The 26,489-nt window shown below is 38.9% G+C and overlaps 1 protein-coding gene across 1 annotated transcript in view; it reads left to right on the top strand.

The window, feature by feature from the left end:
* The window catches only part of LOC122808193 (endothelin-converting enzyme 1-like), a 1,395,094-nt gene that overhangs the window by 1,191,525 nt on the left and 177,080 nt on the right, over positions 1 to 26,489 (top strand). The window contains exon 8 of the mRNA XM_044079161.1: positions 7,633 to 7,766. Within this exon, the coding sequence (XP_043935096.1) occupies positions 7,633 to 7,766 (134 nt within the window). The remainder of the gene's footprint in view (positions 1 to 7,632; positions 7,767 to 26,489) is intronic.

Genomic DNA, 26,489 nt, shown 5'->3' on the forward strand with positions numbered 1-26,489 from the left:
ATCTACAGCCACTATGGAATGGGAGTTAGCCACACCCTCTGCAGGTGTAGGAGTCCCCACAGTGGACAAGGGAGAGCCACTTTTGTTGGTCTTGGGAAAGGGAACAGGGAAGGTTTCCCTGTTGTGTTAGAATCCTATGCAGCTGCTACCATTAGTAGCACAGTTCACCCTATTTTCCTGCCAAAAAGAAACAGAAAACAAAGCATTTATCCACTCCTCCTCAGATTTCTTTGGATATGAATAGTTTACTGGAACTAGATCAAGGTTTAATTCAAGCTATTGATCAGTCTTGTAAAGTAGTTTCTGGTAAAAAGGAATGATTACTTCTTTCCTGAAGAGATTCAGGATTCTGAATCTGAACAGGAAGATGCAGAGGCGGATTCAGGACCTCCTTCTCCCTCCCTGCTCCAAAGCAGTTTGTCACCAGAGATGCTTCGGACTTTGCTTGGGGAGCAGTTGCAGGAGGGATAAATGTGCAGGGGTGTGGGACCTCTAGGACAGATGCAAGCACATAAATATCTAGGAGGTGCTTGCTGTGATCAAGACACTCAAGTTTCTGAATCGTCTTTGGTCTTGGACCTGTACAAAGTGGTTTTGGACAATATCACAGTACGTTTTATATCAACAAACAAGGGGGAACCAGGTCATATCCCCCTTTGCAAACTAGCCATGTTAGCTTGGGATGTAGCTTCATAGCACAATCTAACTCTGCAGGTATCCAACATTCCATCAGAGCAAAACTGTGTGGCAGACAAGCTGAGCAGGACCAAGGCAGACCCTCATGAATGGAAAACTAGATCAAGGGGTCTTCCAGGATTTGATCCATTTGTGGGGAGTTACTTAAGTAAGCTTTTTTGCCTCCTCTTTGAACAATCAAGTGACAAGATTCTGTCCCAGCACTCTATGCCGGAAGGTCTGGAAGACAGATGTCTTTTCTTTTCCTTGGACAGGAGTGTTCCTGTATGCTTTTCCACCTTTTCCACTAATATCCAGGTTGCTTCTGAAAATTCTGAAGGAATCAACTAAGACCATTGTGGTGATACCCTTCTACACCTGTAGTTCTCCCTTCTTTTCGAAATAGCCAGTAACAATTACCACAAGCTTCTTCACAGACTGGATCTACTCACACAAGAAGAGGACTGTTTGATGCATTCTAACGTCAATCATTTTCAATTGACTGCTTGGATGGTAAGGTCTTCATTTCTTTTAGACAACTGTTTACTGAGGACATACAGCAGGTATTAATGGAGGCAAGAAAATCTGCTACTAGAAAATCATATATTAGCAAATGGAAAATGTTTCTTAGTTGGTGGCAACCATACAACTAGCACCCTTTCAGGGCTAGTTGTTCTCGGGTTTTAAAAACGAAAAAACAAAAAACAAACTGTAGAAATCACAAAAAAAAAAAAAAAGCATCCAGAGTGCAAGCAAAACTCTAATTTAATGAGATACAGTGAAGCGCTTTTCATTTGTAAAATAACAAACTTCAACAGACTAAAACAGTGTTAAACCACAACTCAACTTCTTAAATAGCATTTTATAAGCCTGCCCTACACTAGAAAAGAAATTATGTCATCACAACATTTTTAATTTTTTTAACTATATAAGCACATATATAAAATGCACAGAAAATACATTAACTAAATTTCTTCACTAATAAATAATCTAAAGACATCCTAGTTGATTATTATTAATTAAAATATTTCTTGTTATAGAAAAATATGTATAAAATATATTTATAAGTAAATATACTTATTAAATCACTACCCTAACACAGGTCAGCAATAATTAAAACCAGCTTACAAATAATCTCACCTAAGTAATGCTTTTAGCCTGAGTATACTGTTGATTGCACAGTAGTCATTCAAACCTGGCCATACATAAGAATGTAGTTTTAGTTGCCAGATTAATTCTGCTCTTTCTAAATGTAGCATCCATGCCCCCCCCCCCCCCAAGTTGCTCATGGACCTGTTGGATACCACAAAATTCACATGTATATTCACCATACTCCTGTATGTGTTTTGCAAGTTTGTTTGTGTCTTTCGGCTTTTCCCGGTTAGGAGTCGCCACAGCGGAACTCCGGTCCGCTAATGATTGGCAGTAGATTTTTACATGCTGGCTTGCCAGGCCTAACGCACAGCCTTCAATGAAGGAACGCCCATTCATGTATGTCGCCACACAGAAGACGTTGTAACTGAGAATCGAACTGGCAACGTCTAACTGTGAGGCGACAACGCTACCGCAGCACCACCACCGCAGTAATTGTATGTGTTTTACAAGTGCATTTGTTAAATTCATCCTTCTAATGGCATATAGGTGCTCATATACTCTTTCTTTTAGGGTTCTAGTAGTTGCCCCTATATAATAAGCTGGACAGTGCTTACCCATTGCCACATATACCAGCCCTTTCGAAGTGCAATTAGGTTTATCATATATATTATATCTTTAACCATTAATCTGAACATATTTACCCTCATACATATTCTTGCATAAATTCCACATTCCACATTTTTTCATGCCTTTTACTTGGTGGATTTTTTTTTGTTATTTGACACATTTCAAGAAGAGTTTTTAAATTCTTGCTTCTCCTGGCTATCAATTTTACACCATCCATAAATTTATTAATGACATTTTGACACATTTCAAGAAGAGTTCTTAAATTCTTGCCTCTTCTGTCTATCATTTTTACACCATCCTTAAATTTATTAATGAGTTAATGTCATTAATAAATTTAAGGATGGTGTAAAAATGAGGCAAGAATTTAAAAACTCTTCCTGAAATTTGTCAAATAACAAAAAAAAAAACACCAAGTAAAAGGCATGAAAAAATGTGGAATGTGGAATTTATGCAAGCATATGTATGAGGGTAAATATGTTCAAATTAATGGTCAGAAATATAATATATATGATAAACTAAATTGCAATTTGAAAGTGCTGGTATATGTGGCAATGTGTAAGCACTGTCCAGCTTGTTATGTAGGGAAGACTACTAGAACCCTAAAAGAAAGAGTATATGAGCACCTATATGCCATTAGAAAGATGAATTTAACAAATGCACTTGCAAAACACATAGATAAGTATGATGAACATACATTTGAATTCTGTGATATCCAATAAGTCCATGAGCAACTTAGGGGGGCCCATGGATGCTACATTTAGAAAGAGCAGAATTAATATGGCAACTAAGACCACATTCTTATGTATGGCCAGGTTTGGATGACTACTGTGCAATCAATAGTATACTCAGGGTAAAAGCATTACTTAGGTGAGATTATTTGTAAGATGGTTTTAATTATTGCTGACCTGTGTTAGGGTAGTGATTTAATAAGTATATTTACTTATAAATATATTTTTATATATATTTTTCTATAACAAATATTTTAATTAATAATAATCAACTAGGATGCCTTTAGATTATTTATTAATGAAGGGATTTAGTTAATGTATTTTATGTGTGTTTTATATATATGTGCTTATATATTTAAAAAAAATGTAAAATTGTGTTATGACATAATTTCCTTCTAGTGTAGGGTGGGCTTATAAAATGCTATTTAAGAAGTTCAGTTGTGGTTTAACACTGTTTTAGTCTGATGAAGTTTGTTATTTTACAAACTAAAAGTGCTTCACTGTATTTCATTAAATAAGAATTTTGGTTGCACTCTGGACATTTTTTTTGTGTTCTCTGGTTTTACAATGTTATTGTGAGTTACTGTCCTATGGTGTTTCTTATTGCTCTAGCAAGGTTCATTTATTGGCCATTGCTACATGTCTGCCCATAGATCTTTCTTTTTTAAGGCAGTCTCATGTCAAAATGTTCCTGAAGGAGGTTTTACATAAGAAGCTGCCAATAAACCCGTGGTCCCTCCTTGGGATCTTAATTTTGTGTTAGAGAAGCTAACACTTGATCCATTTGAACCAGCTAATTTGGCTGACTTGAGTTTCTTAACATGGAAAACAGTTTTACTGATTGCTGTTTTTGACCTTTGCAAGAAGGATATCTGAGTTGCAAGCTCTTATGGTGATTCAACCATATCTCATTTTCCATAGGAACAGGATTTTTTTGAGAACTAATCCTTCTTTTATGCCTAAAGTTGTATCCAAGTTTACTTTAAGCCAAACTATCCATCTTCTCATTTTCTTTCCTAAACCTAAAAATAAGGGAGAAAAAATATTCCATACCTTGGATGTCCACAGACAAGTCAGGTGCTATCTTGACATAAGTAAGTCTCTCAAATCTTTGGATCAATTGTTTATTTCTTGTGAAGGTAAGAAGAAGTGACTACCTGTGCCAAAACAGACTATTTCCAAATGGTTGTCTAAGGCTATTACCTTTATGTTATGGTAACCATAATAAATCTATTCCAGGCAGGGCCAAGGCCCTCTCTACCAGGTCCTTTGCTGTATCTATGGCTTTTTGGAAAAGGTGAAATTGTATAAATATTCTAGAAGATGCTACTTAGTCCTCTTTACATACTTTTACAAAGCACTATAAGCTTGCTTCCCTCTCTAGGTGCAGATCAGGCTTTGCTAGGACCATTCTACAAGGACTCCTGGACTCTTCTCCTTCCACCTCCCAAGTGTAGTTAGCTCTGGTAATCTACCCATATAGCTAAAGCTATTGCAGCAGTGATCAATATGATGAACACAGTACAGTTGTGAAAGTTGAACTTACCATAACAGTAGATGCTCAAATGATCACTACTGCAGTAGCTGCTCCTTTCACCCCCCCCTGTTTTTTATTGTGTGTTTTATGCCAGGGTGTATAATCCTTTCAGGGGTCAGCCTCCTCCTTTCTGCTGGCATGAAAGCTCTGAAGAGTTTTGCACCCAAACTTGTCTTTTAGTCAGCTCATCTCAAGCTGCTTGACAGCTTTGGTGTGTGGAACGTGCCCTGAAGCTTTGGAAGCTTGCTGGCTGCTATATCCTTGGGAGGATATAACTCACATGGCTAAGAATACTGCAGCAGTGATCATCTGAACATCTGGTGTTAGGGTAATTTCAACTTACACAACTGTACTTTCCCCATACAAATCCAGCCTTTATGCCCGAGTCTATATTAGAACAGCGAAGGTTTAGCTTGTCGAACACCTAAATGTTGACAGCTAAACAGCAAAAGCTTACAACCGCGAATGGCCACTTCTGCAAATTTTTTCACAGGCAAAAATATTTGCTTGGCCGTTATCGGGAATTTGCCCCTTTCTGCAATGTAGAGTGATCTCGGAGTTGGTATATTTAGTTAGGGGGGGTGTGGGGTGCACAGCCTTCCACATCGTGGAGTGTGAGGGGCAAAGCCCCCCATTTAATTAGGGTTTGAAAGCGTGTTTTAGTGTCCGATGGCCAAGCAAATTTTTTCCCTCTAAATAAATCCATGGCCGTGGCCATTTGCGGTTGTAAGCTTTCGCTGTTTAGCTGTCGACGTTTAGGTGTTTGACAAGCTAAATGTTCAAGTATATAATATAGACACATTATGCCCAAGTTAGCATCTGACTCTAAGTTAAACAAGTCAGTCAAACTTCCTGTAGTTTTTCTGCAATATTCAAACAAATGAGATTATAGATTGCAGTGCTTAGAAATTCATAGAAAACTGCATTTATATGTAGAATGCACTAACGATAAAGACCCAACCAGCAGTTATACATGTGTTTTGTGCAAAACAGGCTTGGCAAGAAATTGCCAAAAATCACTAGGTGGCTATTTGATTGTATTTCTTTCTCTTATTCTTCCAGTCAGAGAAATATACAAGCAAAACCCACTGCTGATTTGACAAGGGCAGATAATATATCTTCTGCCTTCTCTAGGAATTTCACAGTGGGTTATATTTGTGCAGTAACCTGGACCTCCTTGCATTCCTTTGCTAAGTATAGAGAGATTGGACATTGCATTCAGTTCAAGAGCTTCGTTCAGAGCTACCATTATGTAGGATATCCTTCCACGAGACCATGCAAGCAGTCTGCCGAGGACTCGGTCCACATTATTGCACTGTATGGAGTGGATCAGTGTAGAGATGAAAGTTATGGGATGCATTTCATATGATCAAAAGACTATATGATCGAATCCGAGAAGATTGAATTTTGTGACATCAAACTGGCTGCTCCACTGGAAGCCTGCATTATGAAAGATAGTGTTTTTGTGCCCCCCATGCACTCCCCACACTCCCTACTTATTATATATATATATATATATATATATATATATATATATATATATATATATATAATCTGAAAGCATTTTGTACCCACTGCCTATTATATATAAATTTGGAAAAGAGCAAAACACCCGACCTAAAAATACCATCTTCCAGAGGAGAATCTGGTTCTACATTCCAAAATTCAATTACATGTTCTTTTGATCATATGAAATAGACCCAAGTAATATACTTACCACAATGATAGATCTGGTCGATCGGGTCCATAAAATGTAATATATCCATCCACTTTGCCCCATTTTAGTATGAATCTGAAGAATGGATGCTTTCATAGCTGTTTGTATAGTTAACTTATCATGTGTATAACACAAATATGTAATCATTTTTATCTCCTCTTGTATACTGTCATTAGAGAGGTGTAAGATTTTTCTTTTAGAGTATCTAGTTTAAGACGATGGAGTACTTTCAGTAGTCCCACTGGCTTAACTCAGTCTGGAAGTAGTGTGTACTAGAGCATTTTGGGAGTAGGGGAGGAGCTTGAGTTTAACAGATATTGCAAGAGCCACTGAAGTATGGTGTACCTGTGGTGACTAGTCCAAAATATTACAGTATATGGTCAAAGATCAACCAGATCTATCATTAAAGTAATAAGTACATGACTTCTGAGTACTACATTTTGGCAAATGGAACCGATTTATAAATTCTCCATAGAATTACTCAATAGGGTATATAATTCAAAGTATAAAGGTCTTTAAAAGACATAAGTATCAGAAGAAGAATCAGAATAAAGTTTGTATGCTTTAGAGGTATGATGTATGTTTTAGATGTCATTATTTTCTATACTGGCCATATCTGTTCTATGTAGAGATATAAAATATAGTGTGCTGTAACTATCCAAATTGTGTTTACATAGGTGCACAAATAACGTGGATACCTTAGCTAAGAAGTTTGTTATCAGAAAGTCATCCCAAAATGAAAAAGAGAAAGCAGTTAAATTCTAGTACTTATTTTGATTTGGAGTAATATACTTACAGCATAGGCAGCTACAGCCTTATGCATGAATTTTGTCTTGAATCATCTTTTGTTATAGTTCATTTTTAGTTACAGTGCACTACAGATATGCTATAGCAATGAAGTATTATGCCCGTATTGTAATATTTAAAAGGTTAAATGGTTCCAATTTTGTAAGAAACTATTCAGAATAGGCTAGACTTAGTCATTTGCCAGAAAATACTCTGAATTCCTAGTTAGCTTGCAAAACACCATTTAAAAGCAATTGAGATGTGTAAAAGAAGAATACTTCAGAGAGGCAGGATTCTCTTTGTTAGGCTTTTTGATTATTTGTAGTCTGCCAAGAACATTTTGCTTTTCCCAAATGATGAGTTATTATCCTGTTGTATTACATCAGTTCTTGTTGAGAAAACAAAATACCAAAATACATCAGATGAAGAAAAACATATTTTCATTGTCTTCCTTTCTCATCTTCTAGAAAGAGGCACCTTTTTTTGATTGGCTGGCCTACCTCAATGCACTCTTCTATCCCATCCAGCTGAATGAATTACAACCAGTCTACATACATGATCTTCCTTATATAAAGAGCATGTCAACGCACGTTCAAAAATCGTAAGTGATGTATTGTACTGGAAAATATTGTTGCAGTCTGAATTCTGGTAAAATGAACTGTACAGTGGTGTAATGTTGTCACTTACTTTAGGATAGTTTTTTTTGTGTGTGTGTGTGTGTGTGTGTGTGTGTGTGTGTGTGTGTGTGTGTGTGTGTGTGTGTGTGTGTGTGTGTGTGTGTGTGTGTGTGTGTGTGTGTGTGTTGGGGGTGGACTGGTTAGTGTAGAAGTTTTTCCTCTTCCTTTAAAATCACACCTTTAGCCTGACTTTACTGGTGGAGAAAAAGGATGTTAGTTTGTTCTACCAGTGACTTGAAGTCAAGAATGCATCTATGGTTTGTATAAATGTCAAATAGAGAGTTCAGGTTCTTCGCACCTTAGGTAGCTTTCTCTGTCAAGAGGCAGTGACTGGTACACTAGGAGTGTTGATGGTGCATCCCCGCCTGCTGGACAATAGCTGTAAATGCAGAGTACATCACATTGGAGTGGCAAAAACACTAATGAGCACGTATTCATAGGTTCATAGGTTCATAGGTAGGTACTAGACTATCGGCCGTAGGACCCATACAAGCCTAGCCAAAAAAATGTACCCTGGCTTTCGCCACCCAAGAAAATTATTTTCCTGTGCCCCTGTCGAGCAGAGCCACAGAAGTGATCCTGGTGTGAATTTCCCATTTCCCATCCAATCATCAAGATTTTTCTTGAAGAGTGCTAATGAGGAGCTCTATTTGACATAGATAGGTAGTCTGTTCCAGAGTATGGGAAGTCTCTGGGACAGGAATCTATCCCTCCAGCATGTTCTGTTTATTGTGGTGACAAGGTTTAGGTCCCTAGAGCGTGTAGCTCGGAGGGATTGGGTCTCTTTAAGTGGAGCATGTCCAACAGCTCTGGGTTTGACATAGCTTTGTATGTTAGGCAGAGATCGCCCCTGAGTAGGCGATATGCGATGGAGTAAAGCTGTAGTTTTTTGAGACGGTCTGCATAGGGCATCTGTTTTAGGCCATTAATCCTCTTTGTGAGGTATTTCTGTGGTCTTTCCAGTTGTTGTAGATGTCTTGTGAAGTACATACCAAAAGGGGCATTGTACTCTATAATGGGTCTAATGAGTGATGAGTAGAGGGGAACAATGACTATTTTTTTCTAAATGAGAATCCTTTTGTGATGAGATGAGCCACGTAGAAGGATTTCCTGACCACTGTGGCGATGTGATTATCAAAGGATAGACTACTGTCCACCTGTGTCCCAAGGTCTCTTATCACATTTTCGGCATTAAGTAGACTACCAGCTATGTGGTAGTTCATGGGTACAGAGTTTTTACCAAAGGGGATGACAATACACCTTTTGGCATTGAGCTTCAGGCCATGGCTTTGACACCAGGTATCTGTCTCAGTGAGGCCCTTTTGTAGTTTGTCCACATCGTTAGGAGTTTCGATTATGGCTCCTAGTTTGCAGTCATCTGCAAACTTTGTTAGCCAAAGACCTTCTGTGTTGGCCTGCACTTCAGAGAAGTAGATACCAAACAGGAGAGGACCCAGGACTGAACCCTGTGGTACTCCACTTGTCACTGGTCTGATGTCGGATTTGGAATCCGCTACTTTCACAGTGTGGGTTCTGTCCATGAGCCAGTTGGTAACCCATCTTGTGACAAAGGGATTTATACCTAGTTTAGTGAGCTTATCTATAATTCCAGAGTGGTGGATGGTGTCAAAAGCCTTGGCGAGATCTAGATAAGCTGTGTGAACCATTTTACCCTCATCTATGGCTTTGGTGACTGCTTCAAAGAAGTCAATCAGGTTTAGGAGACATGATCTGCCTTTTACAAATCCAAACTGGGCAGGGTCCAGAGTTTGGAGATTACCAATGTCTTTGTTTATGAGTTCCACGATGACAACATTCCATGGCCTTGCAGAGCAGGCTCATCAGGCTAATGGGGTGGTAGTTCCCGGGGTCCGTCGTGGCTCCCCCTTTGTGGAGTGGGATAACCGTTGAGGTGCGCCATTCAGTGGGTACAAAGCCTGAGGTGAGGCTATGATTGAACATGGTACTTAGGTAGGGTGCCAGTTCATTCTGTAGTTCGTGTGGAACGCAGCATGGGATATTGTCAGGTCCCATGGATGCTGTGTTCTTGGCTTTGGAGAGTGTGTTTTTACCTGTGCAGCCATGATTATAGGAACTTTGCATTCTTCCAGTATAGAGATGGGCCCTCTAGGGGGTGAGAGGGGGGTAAAGTTAGCACTGAACCTATCTGCTAGGATGTTGGCAATATCAGTTGGTTCTGTATATTTATTGCCATTGTGCTGCAACATTGTGCTGTGTCATTACACATCCATCTTTCAAGGGTGAAAAAAAAGTTTTGCAGCTCCTGATGCACTTCAGAATGAAGCATCATTGGAATGAGGAGCCTATGTCTAAATAAGATTAGTCATATAAACTGCCTTTATTTTAATAAAAATGAATAGGACGAACCTGTAAAGAAAACTAGTTAAATGCCTGTTTAAATAAAACAGATATTTTACCATATGTACATTATATGTTACTTAATTTATATTTTGGTTCACCTCTGGCTAGGTCTATACATATGATAAATTATTTTATGTGCCTATAGCAATGAAATATAGTTTTGCTAATGGGTAATGGCATGTAAAATGTGAAGGAATAAGATATGACAGTTAAAAAAGACATTAAAACTGTTGCGAAGGATTTACTGAGTGGCCGGGGTCAGCCAACAACCATATAAAACACAATTATTTCATTTTCATTTTCAGAAGCCATCTGTTCCATCACTGATATGGATTCCTTCAGATTAAAGGCAGTGCCCCTGGCTATCTAAGCATTTCAGCATTCTCATTTAGTGCCCTTATTTGATCTTCTGGACCTTACCTCCCTCAGTTCCTGCCTCATTAACCACAAAGTAATATTTAAGCCCAGAGAAGTAAAAAAATGCTAATTTGACACCACTGAAAACATATAACATCACCAAAGTCATTCAGTATCACCACCCTTTGTGGTACACCAATATAAACAACCAACTCCTTCAAATACCTCAATTTTTGGCTAGACCAGTCACTAACATTCCATTCCCTATCAAAAAATCAAGGATAAAAGTTAACTTATTGCTCTTCTAGGCCTAAAAAACCTTACCTATCTAAACCAGTCAGGGCAGCTACAGGCAAAGAAGCTGTTCTGGCCCATCTTGAATATGGACTACCTGTAAGAGCCACAGCCTCTAAGAAAAAGTCCTCCACACTACAGACTTTCGAAAGCAGAATCTAGGTGAATGGCCCTGGGGCCTTTACAAGCCTAGCCAAAAGTTTATCTCCAAAAAAAGACCTCAGTCAGCACCTGTCACCCCTGTCAGTGAGGGACACAGGTGGAACCCCTGGGACAGATTTGTGGTTTCTCATCCACTCATATAGGATCATAGGAGGTTACTGAAATAAACACCTCTGTCATCTTTCAAACCTGAGCCTATCACACCTGCAACACACTGCATTAACCCAGCATGGAACTCTTACTTACCACAACTCACCCACTGATGAGCACCACTTCCCCACCCTCAAAAAAGCTAAATCACTCCTAGTGAAGCAGAGAGCAAACTGACTGCTAGGCTCTCTCATCTTCAAACTTCTGTCTCATCTTCAAACTTTAACATCCTAACATATTCTCACAACTAGTTGCCAAACCTTATACTATAGGCACACACTACAGTCTCAGACACTTCTCCCAAACAACCCCTCACACACACTTTAACCCCCACAAACCAGGCTGCACTGCACGAACCACTGTTTGCACCATTGTTACTCGTAAACTATGGGACTCCACTCCCACAACTAAAGGAACTACAGTTCCCCTTCCCTTCCTTCAGAGCTGAACATAAGAATATTCCTCCACATCAAATCAGACTGCTCTTGCCACACAGCAGGCCATATAAGGGCTTCTCAATCTCTAGCCTTACTCAATCTCAATTACTAACTTCCCCCACCCTGCCCTTCCATGACTCTCATTACTTCACAGCATTTTCACCATGACTTAAACCTGAAATATAAGCATGTAAAACTATAAAATGTACATTTCTTTCATAATTGTTGCTATATCTATTAATTGCTACTGTATATTTTTTATTATATATTGTTTCTGTACGTTCTTTTTTTATATGTGCAGCTCACTGCCTCCCTGTTCCATTTTTTCTTCTTTTTGAATTATTTCATCCCAGCAGTACCTGCATATGTTCATTTGTGATTAGTGTACTTCAGTAAAAAAAGCAAAATAAAAGTAAAATAAAATGCTTCCTCCTCTCTTTAGTGCCTCTTCATTCATTTTTATATATTTTCCCACCATCCTGTCTGCCCTCTCTTCTCTTGCCTTTGGTCTTATACTTATTCTATAGCCATCTGAGTTGGTATGTGTGGCAGTCCCAAGCCCCCTTTTTCCTATTCAGTCTTAGCTTGTTTTTGAGACCCTTCTCCATTTCCCTTTCTCTATCCACCCTTCCAAGTCTTTCTATAACTTTAGTAGTTTAGTCTCCATTGAGTCCACTGACAGATTTCTTAGTGCATATGCTAAAACTGGGAGAATCATCCTTCTAATCACATGGATTCTGCCTAGTCGTGTGCATGTTTTTTTGTCCTCCCATCTCCATAACCTGTATTTTCTGTCTCTTTTACTCTCTCTCTCTCCTTCCCCAAATTCTATTGTATAGTGTTGTATCACTTAATCTGTGTCCTATATGTACTCCCAAATATTTGGGGTGTTCCATTTCCTGAATGTGTCCTACTCTCCCCTTTCCTTTCCTTTTCCCTCTTGCATCTTAATTTTATTTATTTTTTATTTTACATTTAATAACTGGGTAAGCACAGTGGTCAAAATACATTTTGTAGGCATGACCTGATAACAAAGGCCACTATACATTTAACAGGAAAGCAATGGATGCAATAATATATAATACAGTGTCAGCTGTATGATTATAACACAATATTATAGAGCTTGTTGTGAGTATAAATAAAAATTGTGTCTATATTATAACATCGAAATCTACAAAGATCGAATGTTATAATATCAAACCCTAAACACCGAAATCCGCAAACATCGAACAGTCAGAATGGGAAAAAAATTGCTATTCCGAGAAACATACACACAACACAAACGCACACAAAAACAGCAGTCCACACACATACATTTAAAATCCTACACCTAAACCTAAACTAAACTTTACATACACTACTAGCTATCCACTTACCTTAACCCGACCCTAACCCTAAGGTCTGTCACTATCGCACACTCACCTCACCCAAACCCTAACTCACCTAACCCGCCCCCTAACCCTAACCTACATACAGCCGCACACTTACCTGGCCTGCTCCCTAACCCTAACTCACCTAACCTGCCCCCTAACCCTAACATACACACAATCGCACACTTACCTGAACCTGACCTGTAACGCTCCAACATATCGAACGCTGAAAACAGCGAAGCCACAGCAATGGCCCACCGAATTCTTTCCCTGGGAAAGAATTCGGTGTCCTGCACCTTCGCTGTTTTCAGCGTTCGACAAAACTGGTTCGATACTATAACATTCAAACTATATAAAATTCGATGTTATAATATAGACCCATAAAAATTACTGTTATAATACATCAGAATATTATAGTTGTTTAAAAAGATAATGTGAAGCCATGAAACCCTTTCAAAGCTTGCAAAAACTGGCGTTATTTTCTCAACATTGTCCAGCATAAGTATGCAGTCATTAACATATGTTATTAACCCTGACTTCACTCCTCTTCTTCCACTTGCTTGTGCTTTTTCCTCACTTCACTTTCCAACTTCTATGACTAGTGTGAAGAGGCACAGGAAGAGAAGGCACCCCTGTCTGGTCCCCTCCCCACTTTTAATGTCTTGGAAACTCCTCTGTTACCATTTCCTCCATTTCTGGCTCATTGTAAATTGCCTTAGTCAGTCCAAACATTTCCCACAGTTGTCTTTTTTAGGTTCATAGGTACTTATTATGCTATTGATCTGTGAGGAACTAAGAAAGCCTAGCTTTGCATTCTCGTAGTAATGATTAGCCCATATATTTTGCATGACAAATATCCAGAAACAGGCTGAACAAGTATATATTGGGGTTATTACATGATTTCCCATGAGGACCATTGGTGGTAAACCAGGGATGAATTTGTGATTACCCATCCATTAATCCAAGTTACTTTTTTAATAAAGTAAGAGAACTTCTCTGTTTTATGTGGTGTTCAAGAAAGTTAAATTGGAAGCAGCATTCTCTGTAATGCACATCTATCTCTTCAGCATGTTTTGTTAATTTTTTAAAAGAGATTGTGGTCTCTAGAGTGGGTGCCCATGATACCATTTGCCTATAGAATGTGTAATAGGGCTGATAAAATGGGTCTATGTTAAATCATTGAATGCTTGAAAAAGCGAACAATGATTTATCGAACCCATGTAAGCAAAATCTTACAATCTCGAACGCTTAGAACAGCAGTTATTTTTCCAAGGGAAAAAAATCGGTATTCCACAAAAAAAAAAAAAAAATGTAAACCATTACATAAAGTGGGGGGGTTCACCCCCCACACCCCCCTACTTAAATATACCAACTCCAAGATCGCACTACAGTCACAAAAACAGCAAAGTAACGGAAGCAGTCAAGCGATTTCTTTCCCAGGGAAAGAATTTGCTTATATGCTGTTTCGCTATTTTGCCTTTTCGTGCTTTCAAGTTTGATCAAGATGCATTTGAAAGAATGTATCTTAGATCATTTAATAGGAACTCCATAAAATAGGGTCGTTTGAGGCTGTACGTACAAGGTCGAGGTCGCCTCTCAATAGCCTGTATGATAATATGGAAAAAACTGACAAAAGCACCAGTGTACTGGGAGCAAATAATTAAAATAGAATGGTAAGAGGCCAAGAATTTATTTGGACTGCAGGCTAGAGATTGCCTTCCCTATCAAGGATTGATATCAGAGTAGAGAGAGAAATAGGGGGATCCTAAGTGAAAGACCAGTACTGGTAGAGTTTTTAGTAGAATCTAGAACAGAAGTTGCTGTTAAAAAAGGAGTAATTAGTAGACCATACAAAATAATGAGTGATAACTATAAGAATCAATCAGAGGAGTTTAGAAAGGAATGAGAAGAGAAATTGGATAAGCAATTCAGAAAGACCAAATGGGGGGATAGATGTCTCCCAAATATGCAATGAAGTCTAGATTTAAGATCTTTGCTTGGAAGTGTTTAAGTAGGTATTTTATACCCCAACTAGACTCCAAAGAATTTTCCTCAGGTAGATAGCAGATGTTGGAGGTGTGATGAGTAAGGAAAAGGTAATTGTGAACATATTTTCTGGGAGCGTAATGAGTTGGCAGACTTTAAAGATTCTCTGCAGACTACTCTGTCAGAGATACTGAGTGAGCAAATTGGTACCGGAATTATCTAGGCATAGTAAGGCCTTGCTGAGTCTAGTTATGGTGGCTGCCAAAAAAGCACTTACTAAAAAATGGAAATCAAAGTCTAAACCAACTGTACTAGAAATAGTGAATATAGTAACAGAGAAAAAAACAACTGAAATTGGGATCTTTAGAAAAGGGTAGGAGCAAATTACAGAGAAAAAATGGAGATTGTGGGAACAATACATGCAGAGAATGAGGTTTAAAAGAAGGTAGGATTTGAACTAGCTATGTAGTGTTAGACTGACAATGACTGGATAGATTATAAGTGATGTATAATGTTTGCAAATAAAATTATGTCAGTATCGTTTGTTTTCATGTATGATTGCCTGTGTCCATATTTGATAATTTAATAAACGTGTTTCTTATTTAAAAAAATAATCTGTATGATACCTCGAGGTTAGACAAGGCTTTGAGTTAGTTTGCACATGTTTTTATGATTTAGGACCTTCATTTTATTAGTGTGAAAGCATTGTGGTCATTCCATTTGTGAGAAGTGTTTGGACAGGTACATACTGAAAGGGGCATTAAACTCAATGATTGGCCTAATGCTGAGTACAATGGAACAATTGCATCCCTGGATGTGAATATCATACCTTTAGATATGTGATGTGCCATGAAAAGGGATTTCCTTATAGCAGTGGATATATGGTGCTCACAGGGCAGTTAATTGTTGACATAATTACCCAAATCTCTATGTATGCAATCAGTTTTCAAGGGGTGTTGTCAATGTGATAGTTGTTATGCTTTTCGTAGGGTAGAGCTATATATTTTCTTGGCATTTAGTTTTAGACCATGGCTTTGACACCAGCAATTTGTTTGGGAAAAGGTACTGTTATAGGCTCCTGTTGACCTCTAGGGAGTTTATGATGGCACCGAGTTTGCGGTCATCTTCAGGCTTGGTTAGCAGCAAACCCTTAACATAAGCTTTGAACTCTGAGAAGTAATGCCAAAGAGGAATGGTCTAGGGAATGAATCCTGGGGAACTCAGCTAATGACAAATCTTTTGGAGGAGGTAGGTCTGCTCACACATACTTCTTGGATTCTATATTTGAGGCAGTTTCTCTCTAGTGAGTTACAAAGGGGTTAATATTTAGCTGGGTGAGTTTATCTATGATGTCTAGGTGTGAAATGGTGTTGAATGCCTTTGTGAGACCATATATGCAGTGTTCATTGATTTGCCCTTGACCATTGCCTCTCTGCCCCACTTGTAGAACCAGGTACCTATCTAGACCTCTTACCTTTCTGTTTTTCATTCCCATCACTGTCTCTTTGATCTCCTATATAATGATTTTTTACATTGTTTCTCCCTCTGTATTCCTTTTAGTTTGTACTTCTCTCCTCTAGCTTGAATTTTCAAATTGACTTTCTTTTTGTTCTTCTCTTCTGGTATATTTGTTATTAGTAGTTCCTAAAGGCCTGTCTAACCCTACTGTCCTTCTCTACGATCCCTCCCTTATTTTTCCTAACGTTTGGTGCATCTCAAAAACATTTTCCTTTTTTATACTTCCTTGCTAGGTGTTTCACCTTTATCCACAAGTAGCCCTTCTAGCCGTTGATCTTTGTCCACTGCAGTTGTTACCTTTCCTTCTAGTTGTTTTTATTACTGCTTCTTTTGTCTTACTGCTGCTATGTCTGTGCTATTTCTCCATATTTCCCTTTGCATCCTGCTCTGTTCTCCTTCCAGTTTTATCTTCTCCTCATCTTGCCTCTTTTCCACCCATCCCATCTCATGATTTTCCCCTAACAGTTGCTGTAATGTTATCCCACTAGTGTTCTCCTAAGTCTGTCTTGTTTGTAATGTTTTCCTCTACTGCCTCCTCTATCAGTTTTTGTAATTGTTGGTTCCTTTCCTGATCTTTCCACTTGTAACTCACCCTTCACCATCCCAACCCCTCCTCTTATTCCCTTTCTACCTTATTATCATTTCTACTGCTGCATGGTCTGCTATGTATCTCTCCTGTATTTCTATCTCCACCATTTCTAAGTTTTCTCTTTCCCTAGTATCCTGTTCATTCTACTGGCTTGAATCAGGTAAATTTCTTTCCATATATCCCTCCACTCTCCTTTCATGTTCCTTTCTAAGTATGTTTTCATTCTATACTGTGCTCTCTTTTGCCAAAGAGACTGTCTTTCTTGGGATCTAGTGTGATATTGAAGTCCCCTCCAACGATTTCTTCTCTAGCCCTTTTTATCTGATTTCATTCTTTAAGGAACATGCTGTGAAAGTCTTCTATATCTTTGCTTGAGGCATACAGGTTACTCTGTTGTCCATCACCTTCCACTTTTTCTTCCTTGGCAAATGATTTGTATCGCCTCCTCACTTTTCTGTATCCTTTCAGTCAATACATGTAGTCCTGTTACTCCCCTCTTGCCACACCCAATTTATGTCTGTTTCTCCTTTGGAGTAGCGTGGCCTCATAATCTTTTCTCCCTTACTTACCTTTAATTCGGTTTCCTGGAGCAGTGCCTCATCCCTTTGCATTCTACTCATTTTGGTATATAAGTTTTTCATTTTGATTAGGTGCAAAGCCCCTCTTTTTTTCAGGTTACTGCTTTCAGTCTGTGATCATTTCCTTTGTTTTTTTTAGCTTTTATCTCCCTCCTTCACTACCTTTGAATAGCTATCCTCTCCTCTTTAGACCTTTGACCTTTACTTATGCTCCCCCCCCCCATAGAGTTAGATTTGTCACCCTATAACATTGGATTTCAGTGCTTCTGGACTTGGGCCATTCACCTTGTCCTGTTTTCCCATTTCTGTTTTGGGCCTATCCTTTTTGCATTCATTTCTCTCTGATTGGTTCCTATCTGTTGTTTGATCCTGTTTATCTGCCCCTTTGCTGTAGAAACTACTTATTCCTTTGCATTTGATCATACTTTTGTGATAATGTCATGCATTCCTTTTCACTCTCTTGTAATAAATTGCAGTTCAACCTAATATTGTTGTATTCGTAATTATTTCTTTCTACTTCCTCCATTTTTCATTTAGGTACCACAACACTTTTAATCACTGCTTTAAAGGGGAAACTTACTTTTATATGAGAATACAAACATTATAAAATATAGGATATTGTAAGAAAGACCATTAGACATCAGTCTGCCTATTTGTGCTCCCTCCCTTTATCCAGGAGCACAGTGCAGTAGAAAACCCCTTTTACCTTTGAATAGTGTGACGTTTGTAGATCCCATTAGGACTTTTCAGTCTCATTTACTCCCTTTTGTCTTGTCACTTTATGACTTTAGATTCTTAAGTTCTCTTGACATAGTCGTGACTCAGTGTCAGCATACAATGGAATTTACTGTGTATATGAAGCCGCGGTGGTACAGCAGTAGCGTTGTTGCCTCACAGCAAGAGGTTCTCCTGTTCGATTCTCGGCTGGAGTGCCTTCTGTGTGGAGTCTGCATGTCCTCCCCGCGGTCGAGTGGCCTCCAAAAGACATGCGTGAATGGGTGTGCCTTTGCTGAAGGTTGAGCGTCGGGCTGGCAACTCGGCACCATAAAAAAATCTACTGCTAATCATTAGTGGACCAGAGTTCCGCTGTGGCGACCCCTAACCGGGAAAAGCTGAAAAGACAAACAACAAAAAATATGCAGTCGTTTTTTCTCTTGCATTCCCTCATTTTTTCTCTCATTCTCCCTCTATCGCCAGGTTGTCTAGTTCTTGATAGCTTTTGTCCTTTTAGCTTCCTCCTCTATTCTGGCTTTCCTGACACTGTTCCATTTCTCTTTTCTTCCTGCTTCCTTTAACCAGTCTACCCTTCTCATGCCTTCCAGGGGTGCAGCACTGGCCATCTAAATCCTCTGAGGCTTTAGTTGTAAAGTCTACTTTTTTGATAATATGGGTTTCTTCTGCTTCTTGTATCCCTACCATGTTTCTGCTGCATTCGCTGTTGGACTCTTCTGATGGATTTCTGCTTTGACCAATTTCTTGCTTTTCTTCCTGTATCTTTTTTTGTTTTGTGTACTCCTCTCATATGTCCTGATATTTCAGTGTTCCTTTCTCCATTTCTGTAGTCTGATATGCCCATGATCCCAACTTTCTCACTTATTTTGCTGATATCCCTCTGTATGCCTTTGTTTACTTTTCCTTTAGTTATTTTTCAAACAGGGGCATCTATTTCAGATGTTCTTTGTGACCCCTGTGATTTTCCCTCCACTCTGGCCCTTTACAAGTTTGTCTGTTAATCCATTTCTGATGGGACAGTTGAATTTATTTCTTTGTGTGTGTTGCTCCAGCTTCTTTAAGTTTATAGTTGTGCAGGCATGCTAATATGTCTCAGCTATACTCCTCTTACATTTCCCTTTCTATCAACTGTTTGGATTCTTTCTGTTGCTGGTCCTTGTAATCTGTGTAAGTGAAACCTTGTTCCCAACAATTCCAGCAGCATTCTTTCCAGTTCTGTATTCAAGGCTTGCTCTTTTTGTTATCATTATGTTGTCTCTTCTAGATCGCTTTTCTAGCTCACCCACTTTTCTTGTTTGTCATTGTAGCTTTTCTTTTTATTTGTCAGCCTTCTGATGCATTATCACTCCTCTGATCTCAGAACTACTCTGTCCTCTTTTATGTTCTGGATTATTTCTTTCAGTTTATTCACTTCTCTTTATTGATTGCCTATTGTTTCTCTCATTAGACCTACATCATCGGTGACTGCCATCAGCTTTTAGAACAGTATGCAAAGCTGTGCTTTCCTGTGGGGCTGCTTTAAACTCTGCCAGCTGTTGCTCCCTTTTCTCCTTATCCTTCATTCTTTTGATTTTCTTTTTTTACCTAGTATGAGTTGAATCATTTTTCTTGAACCTTTACCCAGAGTTCTGAGCCTAAGCAGCCTTGTTGCTTGGGCTTTCTGATACCATCTCCCTATACACACCTTTTTTTATTCCACGTCTCCAGCATAATAGTAACAAATAGTTTTCTTTCCAAGATACCATTTAACAGCCATAAAGACCCACTTTTATTGCTGGAGCAAGTCTCCATATGGACACAATGCAGATATTCGTATCATTTAATAGCTGTTTCATATTGACAACTTACATACACAACTCAGGAAGACATGCTTTTTTATGTAAGTGTGTTTTATGCACTTTGCAACAGTTTATTTCTACTGATGTTTGTCATATTGATCACTGCTGCAACAGCCTTAGCTGTATGGGCTATATCCTGCCAGGGATATAACAGTCAGCCAGCTTCCAAAGCTTCTGGGCATCTTCCATGTGCCCAAACTGTCAAGCAACTCAGGCTGAGCTGATTAAAAGGCAAGTTTGGGCACAGAGCCCTTCGGAGCTTTACTACCACCAAAGAGTATGCTCCTTTGAGGCTTTTGAGAATTGACATTTGTCTTGTGCTTTCCTTTGCTGGGCAGAGAAGTCCTCTTTGGGCAAAAACTTCCATTTTCTTAATTTTGTTGATGTTTTATTAATTTCCTTTTGAAGAAAGTTATTTTAAAGCTAGAAGTGTTGTGTTTTAACAGACTGTCTTGAGACTGTAACATACTCTTAAATGGGGCAATTGTTATTTCCTGTCAGTCTGACAGTAGTGTAAAGCAACTGAAACATTTTATTCTGTGGAAAATTGCTATTTTTTTTTCTTTTGTGGGTCTGGCATAGTGATTTAAAGTGATTTTTTGCTGTGTTTTTTCTGTAAAAAAATGACATTTGTGGACTGGTAGTGTCTGCAGGCAACTGCTGCTTGTCTTCCCTTGTAAAGAGGCATCATTTTCAGCTTGACCATGTAACAGATTAATGGTCTGTTTATCGGCTTTGCTTTCAGCCACGAAAAGAAAAAAAAATTAAGCATGGCTCTGCTGTGGCCATTTTTTGTACCCCAGACCATTCATCTTTTACTCTGGATCCCTCTGGTTTAGCACCTAGAGCCCCTATGGAGTGGAGTTAGCAGCATCCTCTGCGGCTCTTGGGGTTCCCTCTCAATGGGCAAGGGTCAGTCGCTCTTACGGATCCTATTCCCTATTGTGTCAGAATGCTGTGCCCATCCTTGGGGAAGCAGCTTCTGTCAGTAATAACATAGTTGGCTCCATTAGTCCCATCAAAAAATGTATCTCCTCCTCAAACGTCTTTGGATAGGAGTAGTTCACTGGGTCTGGCTCATGGTTTAATTCAGGCTGTTGATCCTTCTTGTAAAGAAGTTTTTGGAAAAAGAGACAAATTCCTCTTTTCCTGAAGAAATTCATGATACTGAATCTGAACAGGAAGATGCAGGGACAAATACAGTTTCTTCCTTCAGATTTCTGATTTAGAGTCAGAGAAGAGCTCAGTTTCTGATTCTTCCTATGAGGGTTCTCTTTCTCTGAGACTTTTGCTAGAATGTGCTAATGTTTTCAGTGGGATAACATTGAGGTTTCACATTCATTCAGAAAATTCCATGAACTGTTACAGGAGGATTTTCCAGAACCTACACCCGTTCCTCCTTTTTGGTCTGCTTTAGAGGATGTATGTGTTACTGCTTGTAATTTTCCTGATAGCCAGCTGGCCATAAAAAGGCAGATAGGATGTATAAAGTTCATCTGTCTGATACATTTTTATACACTATTGCCAAACCTGACCCAGCAGCTATAGCTTTGGTTGATCCCACTGCTGCTAAGTACTTAGTTAGCTCAAATCCTACTCTTTCTGGTAAGGATGAGAAAATTTACTGATGGGTATTGAAAAAGCGTTTATACGTCTGCAACTTTAATTTTCAGAATTTTGAATCGTTAGGTCATATATATTAGTTTCTTCTGTCAAATTGTGAAAGTATGGGGAATGTTTTATCTGTAGTTTTTTTTTTTCTCATGAGGAAAAATCTGCTTTGAATAACTTTTCTGTTGCACAGGTCACTACTCATTGTTTGCAGTTTGTGTACGACTGTTGGTACTTCTTCCATGGTTTGGCCACTGGTACTATTTTGAGGAGGTTCCATGGTTGCATTCTCAGAACCTCCCAGGTGATGTTAAAAATGAGATTTAAAATTCTCCCTTGGCTAGAGATTTAGTGTTTCCGCTCGATACAGAGGTGATCAAAAAGTGTGATAAAAGGGGCACTCTGATCCAGGGAATCTCTAAGATATTTTTAGCCCTTCTTTTCTAAATTATCCAAGGGACTTTTTAACTCTTCATTGAATTTTGGCAAAAACAGAATAAACAGTTTGAACAAAATGTAGGCAAACAGATGTTTAAGAAATGCCAAGGGAGTTCCAAGAAAGTAGTTTCAAACCTTCCAAAACCAAAGAAACCAAAAAGTCTGATTGACTTTTCAAAATAATTTGTGCCCCCCCATCAGAGTCTTTTTTGTTTGCAGAAAGTCTGAATCTCCATTTTTCTCTTTGCCAACAAATTATTTCAGACAAATGGTTTATGAAAATCATTCATGAGAGTTACAGATGGCAGTGGGAGGAAATTCCTCATTTCCAGGGGATCATTCCTCATCTTCCGTATCAGACTCTTTTGTTTCCACCTGTTCTTCATCACATGCTGCCCCAATGAGTGATAGTACTACTTCCTCCTTCCCAGGTAGAAAAGGGTTTTTGTTCAAAGATGTTCCTAGCACCAAAGAAAGAAAATGCTTGGAGACTAGGTCTGGATCTTTCTTTCCTAAACCTGTTTGTTATAGAACCCAAATTCAAAATGATGTAATTTCTCAGCCTGTACCTGTTCTTCTTTCAAATTTCCTGGTAACACTAGACTTAAAAGATGCTTATCATCACATCCCTGTTCATCCAGACTTCAGATATTTCTTAAGGTTTTGTGTGTTTAGATCACATTATTAGTTCTCTGCCTTTACCCTCTGAACTACTTTTCAAAAAGTGTTTAGCTCCAGTAGTAGCTAATTGCAGGTTACATGGTATCTACTTTTTTCCAGATTTAGATGATTTGCTTATCTTTGCAGAGTCTTTTTCAGAGTGTCAGTAATCCTTCTCTTAGGCGAGAGACCTCTTACACAAGCCTGAATTCAAAAAAGCATTCAGAAGTCTTTCTTGACTGCCTCACACATGATTGTGTTCCTGGGATATCAACTAGACACCTCGGTTAAGAGTTTTTTTTTCTTTCACTGGGAAAAATAAATCTTTATTTAGATCTGTTCCTAAGGTTTTCCACTTTGGTCACTAAGAGGGGATACCTCTAGATTTTGGGTCTTGTGGCATCGATATTGCTCATGATACCCCTGGCAAGAGACCACATGAAAAAGCTGCACTGGTATCTGAAATCACTTTGGTTCCACCATCAACACCATTTATCTTTTCAAATCCCAGTGCTGGGGGTTATCAGAAGAGAGTCGTTTTGGTGGAGACAACAGATATCCTTAAAAGCAGGTCTCCACTTTTTCTTCCCTGCTTCAAAGCAGCCAGTCATCAAATATGCTTCAGACATTGCTTGTGGAAAAGTTTCAGGAGGGATAAAAGTGCAAGAGATGTGGGACACCAAGGACAGATTCAAACACATAAATATCAAGGAGATGCTTGTGCTGCTAAAGGCACTCAACTTTATTAACCATCTTTGTTCTCTGGGACCTCTTCAAACAGTTACGGACAATACCACAGTCATGTGGTACTTCCACAAGGAAGGAGGAACCAGGATGTATCCTTTTTGCAGACTAACCATGTTAGCTTGGGATATAGCTTCACAGCACAATTTCAATCTACAGGCATCCTATACTCCATCAGAGCAAATTGTGTGACAGACAAGCTGACCAGGGTAAACCCTCAAGAATGGAAAATGAGATCAATGGATATATCAGGATTTGATCCATCTGTGGTGAGTTTATTAAGCAGACCTCTTTGCCTCCTCTCTGAACAATCAAGTGGCAAGATTCTGTTCCAGGACTCCATGTAAGAAGGCCTGAAAGACAGATGTCTTTTCTTTTCCTTGGACTGGTATGCTCCTGTATGCTTTTCCACCCTGTCCACTAATATCCAGGGTACTTCTGAAGATTCAAAAGGAATCCCCCAAGATCATTGTGGTGACTCCATTCTAGCCCAGGCAACTGTGGTTATCCCATCTTTCAGAAATGGCCAGGGGCAATAAGCACAAGCTTCTTAAAAGACTGTATCTACTCACAGAAAACAGGTGGGTATGATACACTCCAACATCCATCATCTTCAGTTGACTGCCTAGATGATAGATCTTAATTCCTTTTAGGCACCTGTTTACTGAGGATGAGCAGCCGGTACTAGTGGAGGCAAGAGAGCCTGCTACCAGAAAATCATATAGTAGCAAATGGAAAAGGTTTTCTAGTTGGTGCCAACAACATACCTATCACTCACTCAGGGTTAGTTGATTCTCTAGTATTAAAATATTTGTTAGAGTTACTACCGTATGGCTTTTCTTATTACTCTGTCAAGGTTCATTTATTGGCCATTTCAGCATGTCTGCCTATGGATCATCTTCTTTCAATGTAGTATCATGTCAAAAGGTTTTTTCATAAGAGGCCTCCAAGAAAAACAGTGGACGGTCCATGGGATCTTAATTTTTTATTAGAGAAGGTAACACCTGCTCCATTCAAAACAGCTTATCTGTCTGACTTGAGATTCTTAACATGGAAAACAGTTTTACTGATCGCTTTGACACCTGCAAGAAGGGTATCTGAATGGTAAGCTCTTATGTTGAGTCAACCCTATCTCATTTTCCATAAGGACAGGGCTTCTTTGAAAACAAATCCTTCTTTTATGTCTAAAGTGGTATCCGAGTTAACTTTAAGCCAAACTTTCTACTTTCCCATTTTATTTCCTGAACCTAAAAATGAGGGAGAAAGGATACTGCATACCTTGGATGTCCAAAGACAACTCAGGTACTATGTTGAGAGAAGTAAATCTTTCAGTTCTTCAGATCGATTATTTGTTTCTTGTTAAGGTAAGAAGAAAGGACAACCTGTCTCAAAACAAACTATTTTCAAATGGTTGTCTAAGGTTATTACCTTTTGTTATAGTCAGTATAACAAAACTATTCCAGGCAGAGTAAAGGCCCACTCTACCAGAGGGTTGGATTCATCTATTGCTTTTTTTTAAAGAGTTGGATTCTAGAAGTAATCTAGAAGCTGCTACTTGGTTCTCTGTACATGCTTTTGCAAAGCATTATAAGCTTGACTCTAGGTCCAGATAAAGCTTTTCTTGAACCATTTTCCAGGGGCTTCTGGACTCTTCCTTTCTCCTCCTAAATGTAGTTGGCTAAGGTAATCTACCAATATAGCTAAGGCTACTACTGCAGCAGTGATCAATATGATGAACGTAGTTGTTGTGTCTTTCGGCTTTTCCCGGTTAGGGGTCACCACAGTGGAACTCTGGTCCGCTAATGATTGGTAGTAGATTTTTACTTGTCGACTTGCCAGGTCTGACACACAACCTTCAATGAAGGTACGCCCATTCACGCATGTCTCCACACAGAAGACGCTCTAGCTGAGAATCGAACCGGACAGCGTCTTACTATGAGGTGACAACCCCTCCGCAGCACCACCACCGCAATAATATGATGAACATAGTACAGCTGGGAAAGTTGAACTTACCATAGTAATAAACGTTTGAATGACCACTGCTGCAGTAGCTACTCCCTCCCTCCATCCACCCCCCCTTGTCTTTGGTGTATCTTTTATACCAGGGTGTGGACATTAATTTTTTGTTATTCCCAGCATTATTGTCTCATGGCTCAGCCTTCTTCTGTTTGCTGGCACGAAAGCTGTGAATGGCTGTGCACCCAAACTTATCTTTTAGTCGACTCAGCTCAAGCTGTTTAACAGTCTAGGCATGTGGAAGGTGGTCTGAAGCTGTGGACGCTAGCCAGATGTTATTATCCTTGACAGGATATAAACCATATAGATAATGCTAGTGCAGCAGTAATCATTCGAACATCTGCTGTTATGGCAGGTTTACTTGCATTAATTATCGTATAAAGTTCCACCATTTTTAAGTGCCTTCCTCATGATGTAAACTTTTTTGATTTTGTTTTTACTTCCCAACAAGCTTCAGATGACTACATTTTCTGCCAAACTTATTTCTGCAGTGGTACATTTCTCTTCAGAAAGCAGTTGCAGACAGTGATGTTCACTTGCTTTAAAGATAAAATAATTTACAACTACAAGAACTGTTCTGCTTCATGTAAATGAATTTTTTTCACTGTTGCAGCACACCATACTCGGAATTTGACTTCATTTTATAAGGCTTCTACTTTGTACACTGTAAAGCGATCGGATTTACACTCATAAGTTCTTTTTTTTTTTCATTGTAAAGGTCCTTACATGCTTGTATTCAATTTTTCCAACATAATTTATTTGTATGTCACTAAATTTTCCAAGCA

The sequence above is a fragment of the Protopterus annectens genome, chromosome 8.part0 (genome assembly GCF_019279795.1).
Source record: "Protopterus annectens isolate FY-2018-M chromosome 8.part0, PAN1.0, whole genome shotgun sequence".
In the NCBI taxonomy this organism is placed as follows: domain Eukaryota; kingdom Metazoa; phylum Chordata; order Ceratodontiformes; family Protopteridae; genus Protopterus; species Protopterus annectens.